Source organism: Bacillus rossius, chromosome 16, assembly GCF_032445375.1.
Source record: "Bacillus rossius redtenbacheri isolate Brsri chromosome 16, Brsri_v3, whole genome shotgun sequence".
Classification (NCBI taxonomy): Eukaryota; Metazoa; Arthropoda; class Insecta; order Phasmatodea; family Bacillidae; genus Bacillus; species Bacillus rossius.
The window spans coordinates 15,674,495-15,691,690 of record NC_086343.1 but is presented as its reverse complement, the minus strand read 5'-3'; the positions used below and the strand labels follow the sequence as shown (position 1 = coordinate 15,691,690).

Below are 17,196 nucleotides of genomic sequence, written 5' to 3'. Positions count from 1 at the left end.
GGAGTGAGAGAGCACGCTATGGTAGCTTGTACGAATGGTATGGCTCTTCACGGTACGATTCTTCCTTATGGTGGCTTCCTTATTATGACTTCCTTAGAAGTCATAATAAAAAATATTTGTATGTATTTACATGTTTTTGATTTCTTTTTGGAGCTTGACATAGTTTCAAATTTTAATTTTACCTTTTGTCAATAATACTATTAATATTAATTAAAAAATCTATATGCAATTTGGCCAATTTGGGATATCCAACACTTAATTTAAGCATTTCTTTACTATGTTTCTTTATAGGCATTTTGCCACATCTGTATGGCATCAGACATTGGCCGCTTTTATTTACTAACTTTCAATTAAGTTATTCAACAAAAACATACTTTTAACTTTGTCAGTACACTTTGAAAAAAAAAATTAATGGAACTAAATAAGATTTTGTACATAGTACATAATTATCTCAATTTTCTAAACTAAACCTAAATTTAATTTTTTTATGAATTGAAATTTTCATTTTAATTGACAAAAATTAGTCATTCAAATGAATTCGGTTTGCTCTTTGTATTTTTACTTGCATTTTAGTAATATGTAGTGTAGGTACTGACTTCAATTTCAGTGTTATCTCAGTTTTATTATTATTATTCCCCACAAAAAAACATTGCATCTACTCACTGCCCATGTTATTTATTACATGAAAGGAATAAAAAATAATAATTTGTGCATGTTTATTAAGTTCCAAACAATTTCCTGGAAAATCTGGCCCCTTGCAATACGTAACCCCGGGCTAGTGCCTGCCAACAGAGGTAGCTTCGTAACATTTTTACTGTTTTTTTTTTTTTGTGAGTTTTATATATGATTATGATATACTGTACTATGTGATATAGATTAGATTGTGTTCTAATGGTGATGTATTTATACTTAATTTTGTTTACTGTAATTATGTATTACTTTTCTTTTATATATAATATTATCTAAATAGGTGCTTATTCTTGGAAGTGCAGCTGTTTTATTACTTTAATTTTGTATGTTTTTAATACTGTTCTGTACCTGTTTATGTGTTTGTATTTTGTTTATTTGTATTTTTTTTATGACATATTCTATACCATTATAAAGTATGGTCTATTGCAGTGGTTCCCAAACTTTTTCAGCTGGCAACCCACCTTTCCTTATAGGAATACCTCCACAGTCTATCGGTCCATGGCAGAGTAAAAAAACTTTTTTGTACCTATTGTATCCCTTACTTATGTATATATAATTTACCTCAAATATTGCATATATATATATATGTATATATATGCTTTTTTAAAGATATCTCTTGATTATTGATAAACAATTTTGTGTTCTGATTTGACAATGGTTGTCAAAATATAAGCACTTTGTTACTTTGTAGCAAAACAGTTATTTATTTAACAATAAATATGGGTTTGCACACAATTCAATTTGTTTCGATTTTTTCTTATCTTTTCTGATGGTTTATTCGATGGTTTCTGATAGTTTTAGGATCGAGTCGCGACCCACCTGTAACCTTTCCGCGACCCACTAGTGGGTCGCGACCCACCGTTTGGGAACCGCTGGTCTATTGGATGAAATAAAAATCAATCAATCAATCAATCAATCAAAACAGACAAAAACTGGCCCCTTGCAATATACGTCGCCCCGGGGCCAGTGCCTGCCGACAGGCCGAAAACAAACGGCAGCTGCACCTGGTGGGAGGGACTCACGTGCTTCTTGCCCGTGATGCTGAAGAACCTGGAGCGCAGGGAGGAGTGGCGGAACTGCAGCCCCACGACGGACGCTGGGGCCTCCCGGCCGCCGTCCCGCGGGAACACCGCGTAGCTGGCCGTCACCGAGGTGTTCTCGTCGTCACCTGCCACACGCGACCGTTCCGACATCCGACATCTGGACCTTCTGGACCACGGCCGTGCTCGGCAGTGTTGTTAAAAGTACTCGGAAAAAGTAATTGGGCTCAATTACAATTACTGTGGTGATAATGTTAATAATTACAAGTAAAAATTACTTTACATAGAAGTAATCAGTAAAATTAGAATTACAATTACTTTCCGCTACCATTTTAAAACTGACCTACGATTAAATTTTTTTACACTTTGTTAAATTAATAAACATACATATATATGTTTTGTTAAAATATGATTTCATGTAATTATTAAATTTATTATCTTTAATTAAATGAATAATATTTGAGGACAAACTTGCTTGAATAACATCAAAAGACTTCATACAAGTAGTGGAATTGACCTTACAGATAGATTCCCTCTCTTGATGGCAAAAACATCTTTACCAACACTAAAATGATGCTCAACTTGATGACAGCGCTGTGTTATATTTTTAAAATGCAGATTTTAGGATAGGGTAATGTTGGAGACACTGCAAGTCACTATAACTCTTCATTTTTGATCATAGATGTTGTGCATACGATCGTAGAACTACAAGCGTAAAATTATAAACTTTACTAATACAAAAGTGTATGATCTTCTTGTTCTTAATTGTATTCATTATACGTTCCGAGAATAAAAGTAACGGCAAGTATATATAAAGTATCGATTACCTTCATGTATCGATTACAATTAATGTTATGCATTCCGATTACAAGTACGAATTACATTTTTTAAATGTAATTCGTTACAAGTATAAATTACTTGAAAAGTAATCTTTACAAGTAATCCGATTACTTTGAGGGCGTACCGGTGTTGAGGTGAGAATATCGGTGGAAATTAATGGGCGCCACCACGTGAGTGGGCACGTGGACCCGGCTGAAAGACTCTAACTCAGGGCGTTACGTGGCCCCTGTGCGGCAAGATATTAGCCCTCCTGATGTTTTACGCAGCTCCTGTCCCTAACTAAGCCCGCTCTCAGCGTCGGGCACGCTCCTAATTGTCGCAGTGGGCTCTCAGGGCGTCCCACACGCCGCTGACCAGGTTAAGGACCCACGTAACTCAGTTAATTGGTTTTTATTCTACTCACGGTACACATCTTTACACGATCCTCCGTTGATGCAACTATAAAACGCCCGAGGCACGAATCAGATTAGGTGAGGAGGCGGACCACGCACGTGGTCGCCTCAAGGTACAGACACGTCCGCCCTCGGCCGGCGGGAGAGAGAGACTGGGCTGAGCTCATGGCTTGCGGGAGGCAACATGGCGCCCCTTCGCGCCGAACACAATTACCATTACAACTTAGCTGTAGCGTGCCCCGGGTTACTATTAGAAAATACATAAATCCTTTTACAAAAATTAGTAAATTGCTTCCGTCCAGACCGTCTGTAATATGTAGTTACTTATATGAATAAAAAATGGTTTAAATGAAGTTGAATGCTAGTTCCTCCGCCGCCCGCTAGGGAGCGTCCTTGTTCGTGCTTGCACTTATTAAATAACCAAACATCATGAATTAGTTAAATAAAAGACACATACATAACCGTCGTGACACTATTTAGGGGCGAAAAGAAAAAGGATTACAATATTTATTAATATATATTAGGCGTGCGGCGCACTGCAGCTAAGTGCCCTCTTGCCGGGCAAGCAACACACGCACACACGCACGCACAAGCGGGAGGTTTGAACAGATGGTGGTGTTTGGGGCGGTGGCATATCGGGCTCAAAGGGGCCGCAGGCCCGGACGACGTCAACTTGTAATTCGTTACTTAACAACACTGGTGCACGGTTATGTAACATCACAGTTATCTTAACAAGGATACCAAAGAAAAATTAATAATACAGTACAATGGTACTCGAAGCAAGTTGTGACGAGCTGCTATTTAGAAAGAAAAGAATTCTGGGCAGGCTGTATTTTGGACTACGGCCGCCAGTGGGTTTGTTTCATGAATCTCCATCGCGCTGGACGGGAATATTGTGTGTGAAATAAATAAAATAATTTAACAAAAATAGATGTTGCTTTTTTTTTTTGACGTGAATTCGATGAACGTCTTACTTGACTGTTGGGTGGCCACGCCAGAAAAAGTGTGACACCAAAAATATGTACTTTGCAAAGGCTCTAATTCAGAAACTATAAATGGCAGACAAATATATAAAATTGCATTATATAAATCATTATGGCATATAACAATAAATACACACTTCATATCATTGATATAAATAAATAATAATTTATATTTCCCAGACACTTGGAGCCTTCTTTGATGCCTTTAAATGTTAGGTACTTTAGTTATCATAGAACTTATCAATGTGCAATAAATAACGTAATAATTGAGATATGATTATTATTTATTTCATAAACAGGTAAAATTAACATAATTTTCTTAGCTCTATGTATTGAGCTTCCTTATGTAGAATAAATTTAATTGTCATAATATTATAAATCAGCATTAACAGACTTGGCATAAAAATAATGTGCATTTGGTTAGCACAAAAAAATTTTTACTCTTTAGCCACTATTTCATCTTTTATTGTACTATTGGATTTTGTAGATGAGATCAATACATCTGGGGAATCAACGATTGAATTTTCATTATTTGATAAATTTTCTATACTTTCAATGTCTATACTATGCAATTCTGCATCTTCAACTTAGATTATTGACATTTTTACACTATTTGAGTTCTTTTATCATAGAACTGAAAGAATTATTTCACAAGTCTTTCTTTAAATTCTTTTGATTTTTCTTTTAGATCTTACAATTTGATCCTTGTGTTCTAAATATTGACTTGTATTAATCCACAAAATTCGCAGTAGTTGAAATAATATATAACAATAATTAATAAATCACATTCAATACGGCATCTGTTGATATTAGATGCTGAGGTGCATCTTAACATTATTTTATGTTAGCAGTGTTCACAGAAAAAAATTCTTCTTTAGTGCCCTTCCAGTCATCCATCGACCACAGCAATGGCAATGCCTTCCCATTCCACTACCTATTTCTGGAGAAATTACACTTTTTTTAGGGACTTATGCATTGTTTTGATTATTGCTAAAAAAAATTATAGAATAGTGACCCTTACAATTTTTGGCATTTCGTCCACAACTATACATTACAATACCTAACTTCAGTATTAAAACTAATTAATTAAATTTTATTTTGATAAGGTTCCTTCAAATATCACAAACGTAAAATTAATTTTGAACTATTTCTATTGTCTTTTGACATATTGCGACACCAAACCACGAAAAACTCAGCTCATCATTCATAACCACTGGCTCAACTGACTCTATATCAATATCAGAATCATCAGAGAGCATATCCACGTCCATTATCGAACAATTTTCTGCATTCCCCGTCTCTTCTCGGGAGGTAAACTACTTTTTGCCTCGTTCGATACCTTCAACACTTCTCTGCATTTTTAATTGTTTCTGTTTTGGCGATTTCGCTTGTTTTCATTCTTTTATCCAACACAACCGTTTTATCTTAGGCATTTTGCTATTAATGGCTTCAAAACCAAAGTTAGTAACTTTATAGTCATTCCACTCAACTAGCACCACTCGATGCTCACTCACGAGCAAATTGAAGTTTAAATCACACAAACCGGTCTATTTCTTTTGGAGTTACAGCTATCAATGAATTCAATTCAATGCTTCCCATCAACGCTCATTACATCATCACTGCAAATGTTAACCGGGTGAGTCAACCACTAGCAAAGTCTGCTCTACTACGATATATGTATGTACTTCAAATTTGTAGGTTTTGTGGTTTACGAGTTTCAATCGGTGTTGAATACTCAGCAGAAGCAGGGGTGTACATGAGGGAAGCAGAAACCCAACAAAATCCTGCATTTGCTCCTGCTGTCAAAATCAGCTGAAGTAAACAAGACCATGTATTTTTGTTTGTTAACGGTAATCTACCAATGGACCAGAAGCATATTGAGAATTTAATTTCTAGAGGAAAAGGAGGGGAGGGGGGGAATCGAATCACTTTGCCTGCTGCTTTCGAATTCTTTACATTATATGGGAATGATTTTTTTAAATTGATTTTTTAGTGATTTCATGGGGGGAGGGGGAGATATGCCCTCCCTCTTACGTATACCCCTGCAGTGGACATACCTACATTTTGTTGACATTTCTATATTTGTAAAAAAGATTTTGGAAAACTAGGTAGAAACAAAGAAAATAAATTGGCAATAATTTGTGAGCTTGAAGTACATACCAGTATTGCAAAAATGAGTTAGGTAAAAAAAAAAAGTGTATGATCAAACATTAATCAAATTAAATTAAATTAAATTAAACTTTCCAAATTATTTGATCTACATTAGTTGTGTCGGACTCGGTTCCTCTGGTTTTCATCAATTTAACTGGCACCAATAACTGTAACTATAATCCCAGTACCAGGAAATTAATGTGGACATCAGTCTCATATGGTGAAAATGGCACAAATGTCAGTGTCATTTTGGTTTCATCGCAATTTTCCATTAAATATTGTTCTACAAAAATTCATATATATAAAAAAATTATTATTTTCAAAATACTATAAGTAAAGCCAACAACTTAATCCAGAAAGTTTTTTGAAAAACATCTAATTTACTAAAGTATTCCAAAATGACTACAGGTTTCAGATGAACTACTGATGTTAGGAAGAATAAATTACCTGTGCGTACCTGCTGCGAACGGCACAGAAAAAACGAACGAATCTTGGTTGATCTGATGCTGCAACACAGCACTCTTGTACCAAGGCTCTTCTATTCCGTGAGTGTGCAAGTCTCCGAACTCCCTGTGGGCAAGTGGCAAAACCTTTCACTGGCTGGATTACACACTGGACTGAAGGAAAGGTTTCTAAATTACTTGCTAACTTTATACGGCTTGCCTGTAGAAAATTTTATTTATGAACAACAGCATGATTCATATGCATTACAGGAAGGTAATACAGATAATGCATTTATGTTGTTTCCATTATCAATATCTTTTGTTTGATAGTAGAATATTGTTACATCATTTCTGATATAAATAATGGTTACTGATTGCTTAACACAAGTTATTTAAAAAAAAAAAAATATTTTTTTTCCAACCAAATTATTATTATTGGATCTGTAAAAAAAAAAACTGTACATGATTAAAACTGTAGCATATGTGCTATGGTAATCAGCTTATATAAATATATACATATTTTAAAATTTTCACGATATGAATGTATTATTAATTGAGAAGCAACCCAAACTTACTACGTAATTCCTCCCTTATATCCTCGGACATTAGTAGATAGAGATGTGTAGGGTGGATTAAATCTTTAAGTGTCTTTGATGAGATTGAATACATTAAGGTTAAATTCTAGTCTACACTGTCATTATAAACGATAAGGGATGATGATAGGCTAACAGAGCACTGACAGAATGAATGGTGGGGAAGGGAGGAGGGGACCACAGTACCCTGAGAAAACAAGAAAACCGTACTAGCTCACTGCAACATCTGCCATGTTTCCCACTTGCTGGATATCAGGGGTTAAAAAACGTCTGGAATCGAACATGGATCATGTATATGGGGGACTTTGATACAGAAGGGACCCACCTGGACAGGGGTGTATTTGTGTTGGTGAGGCGGGATGATAAAAAGCGATGCTCGCTGGTACTCCTAGCACGGTATGTATTGCCTCCAAAACCAAAGCTGTGGACTGGCGCAGTCTTCTCATTGTGCATAGTGTAGTGGCACAACTATGTATGCCTACACATTGTTCGATAAATCTATCTTGTTGTTAACTATGGTGTGTGATTTGTGTATTTCAAACATAATGATGTACCAAAAAACACAGTTTAAAAACAAAATACGGTAACAGAACCACACATCCACCCTCAGCATGTTCTTAAATGCTTTTCGTAAACGGACCCCACTCGAATATCTTGAGCAGTTTTCAAACTGTGTGGTTTCCTCTGAAACTCTGCACAATGTTTGTGCGCCCGGGTAGACGGGGCTCTTAAGAAACAAAATGGCTCAATAATCGTAAGCACACCTCTAATTTCCTGCTACGAGACACGTGTAAAACTTCAAGAAATTTGATTTTAAATAGCAGCCTTACACTTACATGCCACTCGCTATGCTTTCTTCATTTTCTTCAACGTGCTCCCATCTTGTAAGTCCACTGTGTGTTGCCACAAACCTCAGTGTGACCTTGTACGAGTCCACTAGTTCCTTGCTGAAATGCAAACACATCAAATGCTGATACATTTACGGTGAGACACATAGAACAGATATTAATTAATATGAATATTCAATATGTAACATATTTTCATATAACATATCATATAACATAACATTTAAAATTTTTCTGCCTAGTACAAATCACTTTTAATTACTCCCTTGTCTCGACATTTTTACAGAAATAAAATCGGACATAATTTCCAACATGGGATGTGACGATTTGATTAACACATACTCAACTTTGTTGCGGTATATCCACTTCTCATCCCTGAAAAATGGTTCTGTGACTTCTGCGTCAAATAACAGCAGCTGCAACAAGTCTTTATCGCCTAGAAAAAAGATAGTAAATCTTGATTCATGATTTGGAACATACAAACCTATCAAATCAATAAAACATTAATTTTCCCCAAAATAAATATCAAACTATTGTTTTGTAAAGAAATTGATAAAACAAATATTAAAACCAAGGCAGAAAATGTAATTGGATAATGGAGTTTCTTGTGAAGGGCAGTCAAGATGATTTTTTGCAGAACATAATAGATTCATAGTAAACTTTCATGTTTAATAGAGACCTACAAATGTTAGTTATCGTATTAGCTATAAAAGGCTAAACTTAATTAATCATTAGAATTTACATTATTTTCATCTATAATGATGAAATTTGACAAGTTTTGGCCACAAAAATCCACTCATACTTGAAATGTACTATGGATAACCTGATTTCTGAAATAATTATTTACATCTATTATTCATGATGATAAAAGAATTCTCAGGTGAGTATCACACTCATAGCTAATGTTTCTTACAGTATTTGTCCACATGTATAAAGTAACACAAACAAAATATTATAATAAAAATACGCTAGAACTAATAATAACGGTAAATCATTTAGTTAAATTAAAAAATTAAAATTAAAATAATAAAATGCTATTTAGGAAAATGCCAGAATAGAAGCAAAATACTATTAACATACTAATGTAGTAATTGCAATTTAGAATGTTCATAAACTGTCAATCATTAATGTATGAATTATACAGCAACAAAGATTATTTTGAAATAATTTATCCAAATGATTAAAAACCACATTCACAGAGACTACGAAAAAATTAGGTCCCTCAATTCACAGTGTACTGTGAAAAAAAATTTATTATTTAAGTTATCTTTCAGAATAATGGCCACAAAAACATTAAAAAGTGGTAAAATGTTACAAAAATAATTTCATCTGAAATAGGTACTAACAATGAAATCAATCAAGTTGTAACAAAAAAAATAAAAACATCTGTATAATTTAAGTTTCTGAAGAATAAGAAAAAGGCTGTCTACTAGATTACATTTGAAAACCAAATTAGTACATCTTTTAGCATCTTCATCTGCTTGTAAAGAAGAAAGAAATAAACAAGCATGAAAAATGGAGATCACCTGCCGGAGGAGTGGGTGAAGGGAGCAGATGTGGGACAGAAGATCGCAGCCCGTTTAATTGATTTTGAAAAAATGCTTCTGAAAGGTTCCCCACGAGAAACTGATGAATAAAGCGGAGGGGGGTTGTAAGGGACAGGAGGGTGGGGGAGTGGACTGGTGGTTTCCTTCGGAACAGGGCACAGATGATACGTGTGGAGGATGAGATGTCTGAGGGAAGTGTCGTGTCGGGGGATTGTGCTAGGCCCACTGCTCTTCACCGTCTTGGTGAACGATTCAGGGGTAACACGAGACTCTTTGCGGAAGACTGTGTTGTGTGCAGGGGCGAAGCCGGAGGGGGGGGGGGGGTTAGGGTTTCAAACACCCCCCCCCCCCTCCCTTAGCACCAAATCTTTAATTAATTTCTTATTCATCACTCAAACAAATTTCATATTAAAATTAATAAAATTTTTACCATTACAATATTTAAATTTAAGAACCGAAAACTGCTAAAATAGCACTATTTTACACCTTAAAAACCAAATTTTCCTGGGGGAGGACCTTAATACGGGGGGGGGGGGAGGGGGGTGCATGCTTCTTAACACCCCCCATACACAAATCCTGGCTACGCCACTGGTTGTGTGTGGGGTTGCTGGGTAGGGAAGGAGGGAGGGAGGGAGAGAGGCAGGAGGATTTCAACCGGCTGGTAGAGACGGTGGAAAGGAATGACGTGAAGGTAATCGTGGGCAAGACGAAAGTGGTACGGTTTGCTACGAAAGAAGAACGTTGTTAAGAGGCTCAACCACTGGAGGTGATATTGTGACAGGCGAGGCCTAGAACTATAAATACCGAGAGGTACTGCTGCAAGGAAATCTGTGGTGGGAGTCCGTACCTCTGCAGTGATTACTACGTATTTGTCTTTACGTGTTATGCCCACCATTAAAATCTTATGACTGTCGGTGGGCAAGTTAAAAATTTAATTAAACTAAAATATAAATAATAATAAAAGTAAAAACCTACAATAGGTCATTCCCATACACAAACAAAGGCAAATCACTAAATTTTAATGGGAAAGTCAATACTCACAATAATAACTGCCTTCTTCAACTGGCTGCCTGGAACAGTTGGCTGCTGAAAATTTAACCCACACAATCAATATATAATCCTACTAGGAGGTTGTAAGGTGCCTTTGGTGCCCGTTCAAAAAGGATGAATATAGCAAATAATTTAATTTAATATACACAAAATTTAAATTCAAAATCTTTTAATGTTGTGCAAATGAAAATTATTACTAATATATAAACATATAAAATTATTAAAAAAAAAATTACATTTACATTTGCACTTACATTTTCTATTTTATACACATCTCTAAAGGGCGCCACACACGAACAGTCCAAACTGACAGTTTAGACTTTACAGTCGGAACTGAACAGCCAGAACTGCCGTGTGTGTGCAAGGACGTTGGACTGAACAGTTTGAATTGATGGACTGACGGACTGATAACTTTCCATCAAATCGGACTGTGGGCTCGAAAGCCCACAGTCAGAACTGCCCTGTGGGGGTATAGACAATCCGTCAGTCCAAACTGTCAGTCCAAGCAATCAGTCCATTTAATCAACAGCTGAACTTCGTAGCAGACGTCTTTGTTTATATAATCTCTGTTTTCTTTAGTTCTAGGTTTGTGTCATAGAAAAGGGAGAGATATAGTTTGTGTTTATTGTGAAATAGATTTATTCCTCTGAAATGGCTTCCTGGTCGAAAGATTTTCTTGCTAATTTTATGGAGTTGTGGCATGAACATGAATGTTTGTGGAACATCAAAAGTAAAGATTACCACAACAACATTAAAAATAATACCTAACCACAAGACTGATCGTGTGTGGGGAAAGCTTCAGTTCAGTCCAAACTGTCGTGTGTGGGGGCCTTAAGGAGTAGGCTAATATTTGCGCTTCGTGATACGCTTGTCTCTTTGGCGTTACAGAGTCAATGAGTCAGTGATCAGCGTAACTATACACAAGATTACAAGACACTCATCATTACATGAAAACTGTTCATAATTATTACTTCTGTAGTCTCTTTGAGTTTATTTTACAAGGACAGACTTACAGTGGTTGAGAGACTTCCACGATTCGTAGACGTCATCATCAACATCTTCGTATTGATCAAACCACTTCCAATCCTCTGAGGACATCTTTTGAAGGAAGTGTAGTAATTCCTCTTCAGAGGTTGTGAAAGCCTTGTACGAATCATGGTTGTATTTGCAATAGAGCCTGTAAATAAATTATGGAAAGCCATCAACAAGTGCACCAAACATTTTCAAAGAGAGGGAAATCTCAACCATTTGAATTATCCAAGATACAGACATTATTAGAAACACAGTTCTAACAAAAAAACCATTCACGGTTACTTTACACGACTACGGAGAGACTTACGACAAGATCCAGCCTGTTTGTTGGGTTTTTGCTTTTCTTTTTTCTTTTCTTGTTTTGTTTTATTGAAATTTTTACAAAACATTAACTATATGTAGTATCAGCATTCAAAGTGTCCACACCTATCTGAGATAAAAATTCCTGGCTTTACCCTAACTTTCCATGATCAAACTTACGAATTTTCCTGGCTGATTTTTAAAAATATTTTACAGATTTTGCAATTTATTTAAAGAAATAAAGAAAATCCAGCCTTAACCTTTCCCATAGCTGATCTAGATCAAACATAACCTTCCATACACAATTTTATAGCACTACAATAGCATCTGAACATCCAGAAGAAAAAAAATTCAGTCTTTAGTGATGGCAGAATGGAATATGACATTTCCATTACCATCACTGGGGAATTCCCATGACTTTTCCAGGATTTAAAGTAAAATTCCCTGTCTTTACCTGACCAACTAAAAACTTCCCTGACACTTCCCTGAATTCCTCTGAATTTTCAGAATGTTGAAACCCATGGCATTGCAAATTAAGAAATAACCTTTTTGTTTTTTATTTTGTTAATCACATACCTACATTATATACATCTGATTTTTCTTTTAAATTAAGTTACTACAATTTAAATTTTTGCCAAACTTTATCTAAGCACTCACTAAGTTCATTTACTGTGTTACCCATTTTCCAAATATTTCTTTATTCATAATCAGTAACTAAGGCATGTAAGACCAAGCCTTAAGGCAGCATCTTTAAGATCATAGTGGGCTCTATAACACTACGATGCCTACATGGTGTTCATCAATTACTAAATGTTATGACAGGAGTTTGAATCAAACCTCTTACGCTAATCACGTAAATGATATGTGTTCCCAGGATCTGGCTATATATTACATAGAGGATTATTTTTTGAGCTGGGAGGAATCCCAGTTATACAGGAAAAAATGGGAATCTATCTTTCCCAAAACATTCATAGGGAAATTAATTTTTTCCCCATTTCCCGATTTTATAGTGATAGCATACATGTTAATTTGCCAAAATTCTTCATGAAGAAATATTTTCAAAGAAAGCACTGACTGCACTTTAATTAACGTCAATACGTGCACACAATCAAAAATTGTTTCAAGTACAAAACTATCTAGTGTTCTATCATTACTTTGTAGTTTACTTTTATTATAGACTAGCCGGACCACCTGACTTCGCTACGGCAGTTTACATGTAGAAATACTCTCACTGCTTATTATACATGCCTCTCACCGTGAATGTGCCACTGTCGTTGCAAAATTTCTTGCCGTGGATACGCAGAATGCATCAAAAATGCAAAAGCCAGGGGCCATGGTGACAAAGAAAGCATCAACAATGAAATGGCGAAATTTCATCAAATCTTGCTAGTCTTTTGTGGTAAGAAACATTTGTTTGTTTGTTTGTTGCGTATCATTTGCCGGTATTGGAAGTAATAATTATCTACAACCACAGACTACACAGGAAATGCTATGCTGTGGTTAAAATGTTAACACAGTTGAAACTATTTTTAATCATAGTTATGTTCACACAGTAGTAGCTGACTTGATGTATTTATCTTCAACATTATAGATGTAACAACACGTGACTCAAAAGCAAAATAACCAAATGGAAATGGAAATGTAATTGCTGAATAGGTATGAGCCATTGCAAATATCTGAAACAAGTGACTAACTAGAGTATAACAAAAGCTAATTTCATCCTTATTTGCAATTTTTGTTTTGTTTTAATTTTGTGGTTATCATAAAATTGAAAGAAATTAGCCTTATTTTGATGTTTAGTGGTTTGTGAAAATACTTGCCTCTATCAACCTGTAATCACTAAATCTAGGCATATACAATAAAAATGGCACCATTTTTCCTGTGTAAAAGAATATAAATTTTTAAAATTTGTAACCTCAAATAATTCCAAATTCCATTACGTTTCCCCAAGAAAATTTTTCCAAACCAAAATTCCACATCCTGCACAGCTCTAATTATTTTCTTTCCCGATACTGTATTTATTTTTCATTCTTATTCAGGATTCAGGTCACACACTATGATAAGTTTAACTCACCAATCTGGATGAATTTTCCAATTGCTGCCAGAGAAGAACGTTGTCACTGGAATACCTTGCTGCCTGATCGTTTGCAAAACATCACCAACTCCAATTTTGAAGTAACCGTATCCTTGTGGCAATGCGATTCCCATTGTAAACGGAGTACCTGTCAGAGGAGCGTAGAAGTAGTCCTTGTTTTCAACGGCCACACGTTTCTGAGACACAAACATTCAAAAAAATACAAATTAACATTTATTGCCAACAATAAAGGGGCTTTTAAATGCATATAAACATTTAAGAATTTAAAATGTAACAATAATTAAGAAAAGAGTGTTACCATGTCATCGTAGTGGTACTTCATTCTTAACCCCTTCCTGCTACCAACAGTGTGGCTAACAATAGCTTCTCGTAACTGCAACGTAAAAAAAAAAAATATATATTACCAGATTTGTAACAAAATTTCTAAAGGATACCTAAACACAAAGCTAAGCTATCTGTATTGGTATGCAGTTTCCACACCACCAAAAAATAACACATAAGAATATATAAATATTATCCTAATTATTCTCTTATCTTTTAGAACATTTGGTTTTGGACGGAAATTTTTTTATTTCAAATTAAATACAGTAAAATCCAGCCAATGCATAACAACTGCTAATCCAAACGAGTTAAGGGTGAAAATAAACAAAACAAAATTGAACTATATTGTATTTTAAAAATTATTTTAGATGTCTTTACACATTTATCAACATTTTTAGTGATTTTATGCTTTTAAAAGTGTTATGGGGCTAATCCATAAATATAGCGATCTGAAATGTCTCGGCCCCAAAATAGTTTGAATAAACAGGACTCTACTGAAATACTGTATAGATAAAATATGTATACCTAAGTTGAACACATTCTGTACCAGCAAAGCACCATAAATGTTCAATGTTAAAAAAAAAGGATAAATCAAACATTTTCATATATTCCATACAGCCCAAATGTTCCTACTGTTTTCTATTCAATTCATCCAGAATTTTAAAAGAATTTATATAAATTTCTTAGTAAGAGTGACAATAGTGACAAACATTTTTTGTCAAAATATAGATGTACTTCAAATATTTTGAACAGGCACAATAATGTGTATACTAAGAATATTAATAATTTTTTTGTTCTGTAACATTTTTGGTCACCCCTTCAATAAGGCTTTTTTGTATTAAATATTATTTCAGACAAAGAATTTTAGATAATATTATAAGGTTTAAAAAAACTTTGGATTTAATACTAAGTATATGAAATTTTACGCTCATCAGCCACTATTTTTTTTACATCCCTTAAGCTAATGGCTATCAAAATACCTTTTCAGAAAAATGTTGGTTCTTTACTTAGTAGGTTAAATAACTCCAAATGGATACAATAGTTTCAGTTTATTTATATATCTATTAATGGGCCTTATTAAACTGGTCATATATTATTTCAACAGTTAACAGCAGTCAGCGATATGCATTCTATTTATAAAATAAAAACTAGCAACAATATGCATTTTGCAACCATTGCAAAAAAAATTTAAACTTTTTTTGTAGTTTTGCTTTACATGAAATATTCAATACTCACTGCAATTGCACAAAACCATGCATAAATATATGTCAAAATATGACTTTTAAAAAATCATTAAACTATTAAAAAAAATTCTTCCTTAAATCTTGCTATTCTAATTTTCTAATGTGATGTTTACATTCGAGAATATGGTGAACAAGAATTTGATTAAAATTTAATTTAAAAATGTATATATTCACACATGCTTGCAGATTACACATAAGACAAAGCGCTACAGTCTGTCTCACACTTATATTGCTGTGCAGAACAAATTATACCCACGGTTGCCAGATTGATACAAACTGGCTTGTTAACATTAGAATTCTTAATTTGTGTAACATCAACAATTATAATATTTAGTATTTTTTTTATTAATTTTTCTACATGTGGAATTTTCTAAAACGATAAATTAGTATCTTCCGACAGTATTATTACAGTTGTTTACTTTCTGGAAAGAAAAAAAAACATTGATTCAAAACACCAATTATTATTTTAGAGGCAAAACAGTTTGCAGCACTTGGTCACTATTAATAACAAGACATCCCATTAATTATGTGCTATGATGTCCAAACAGAATTTCATCATTACTTCAGTTTTATTACAATTCACGGTAAAATCTTGTACCTAGTTAAGAGATTTGCATGTCAATATAGTTGATTTATGGACCAGTCTAATGGATTACGTACTGTGCATTACAGAATCGCACTGCAAAGCTCTTGGGTGTCGCTGGAACTGATGTTTCTCCCGACGACATTGAAATGCGAGCGTCCTCGTTCAAGGTAAATTATTTCTGCACTTCACTGTCGTCAGCTTTGAAAGAAACTGCGTGCTGCACCAGTTAGCATAATAAAGCTGCGCTAATGAAATAATTCAATTATACAAAAAATTTGATGACAAAACGTTTAAATCCGAGATGGCATCTTTCAGTTACGTTTTCTAAGAAGTAGGAGCTGAATGTTATCACATGATGCTCTTGATGAAATAAAACAAGAAATTGTGTTTCCAAATTTCTCATTTAAAATTTTAATTCACAAAATAAATTTTTTTTAGTGCATTTAAGAAAATTCTCATTGTGTCTAAAACATTTGTGCTCTTTGGGTTTATCCGGCAACAGAGCACACAGAAACCTAGTATATTTGCACTTGTAGCAGATATTGTGCATTATAAAGAGAGAGTAAATTACCATTAAATACACATATAGACAATGCAACCGACTGATGAACTGACCTTAAAGAGAGCTGAAGAGGTGTTGCTTTCTCTCGCCCACACATCTTCCTCCGTGATCTCCACCTCACTGAAGTCGACACTGTTGTAGTTATCCTTCAGTACGCCTCGGAACTGCACAAAGAAAGGTGAAAAACCGCTCGCAAACCAAAATTACGTCCGTCAGCATCCACGAATGAATTATGGCCAACATCTCAACATTAGGTCATTAGAGGTGGGTGAGAGGTGACGAGATGAGAAGAGAATGGAGCATTAATGGAATGCATGGGTGAGGGAGACTGGAGTACCCCAAGAAAACCTACAGGCCCATAGGAACATGTACCAGGATCACTTTGATGGGCTCACTCGAGATAACTATTTTGAAGCATAAAATAATGCAAGACAGCCACTCTTTAGAACCATATTCAGTCACTATTGTTTAGCATGGAGGGA

The 17,196-nt window shown here is 34.8% G+C and overlaps 1 protein-coding gene across 1 annotated transcript in view; it reads right to left on the bottom strand.

The window, feature by feature from the left end:
* Positions 1-17,196, bottom strand: part of LOC134540362 (voltage-dependent calcium channel subunit alpha-2/delta-4) — a 67,395-nt gene that overhangs the window by 22,793 nt on the left and 27,406 nt on the right. Inside the window, exons 14-22 of the mRNA XM_063383043.1 lie at positions 16,768-16,878; positions 14,300-14,374; positions 13,981-14,177; positions 11,588-11,751; positions 10,566-10,610; positions 8,320-8,413; positions 7,969-8,079; positions 6,554-6,666; positions 1,713-1,858 (exon numbers count right to left, since the gene is read on the bottom strand). Coding sequence (XP_063239113.1) covers positions 1,713-1,858; positions 6,554-6,666; positions 7,969-8,079; positions 8,320-8,413; positions 10,566-10,610; positions 11,588-11,751; positions 13,981-14,177; positions 14,300-14,374; positions 16,768-16,878 — 1,056 coding nt within the window. The remainder of the gene's footprint in view (positions 1-1,712; positions 1,859-6,553; positions 6,667-7,968; positions 8,080-8,319; positions 8,414-10,565; positions 10,611-11,587; positions 11,752-13,980; positions 14,178-14,299; positions 14,375-16,767; positions 16,879-17,196) is intronic.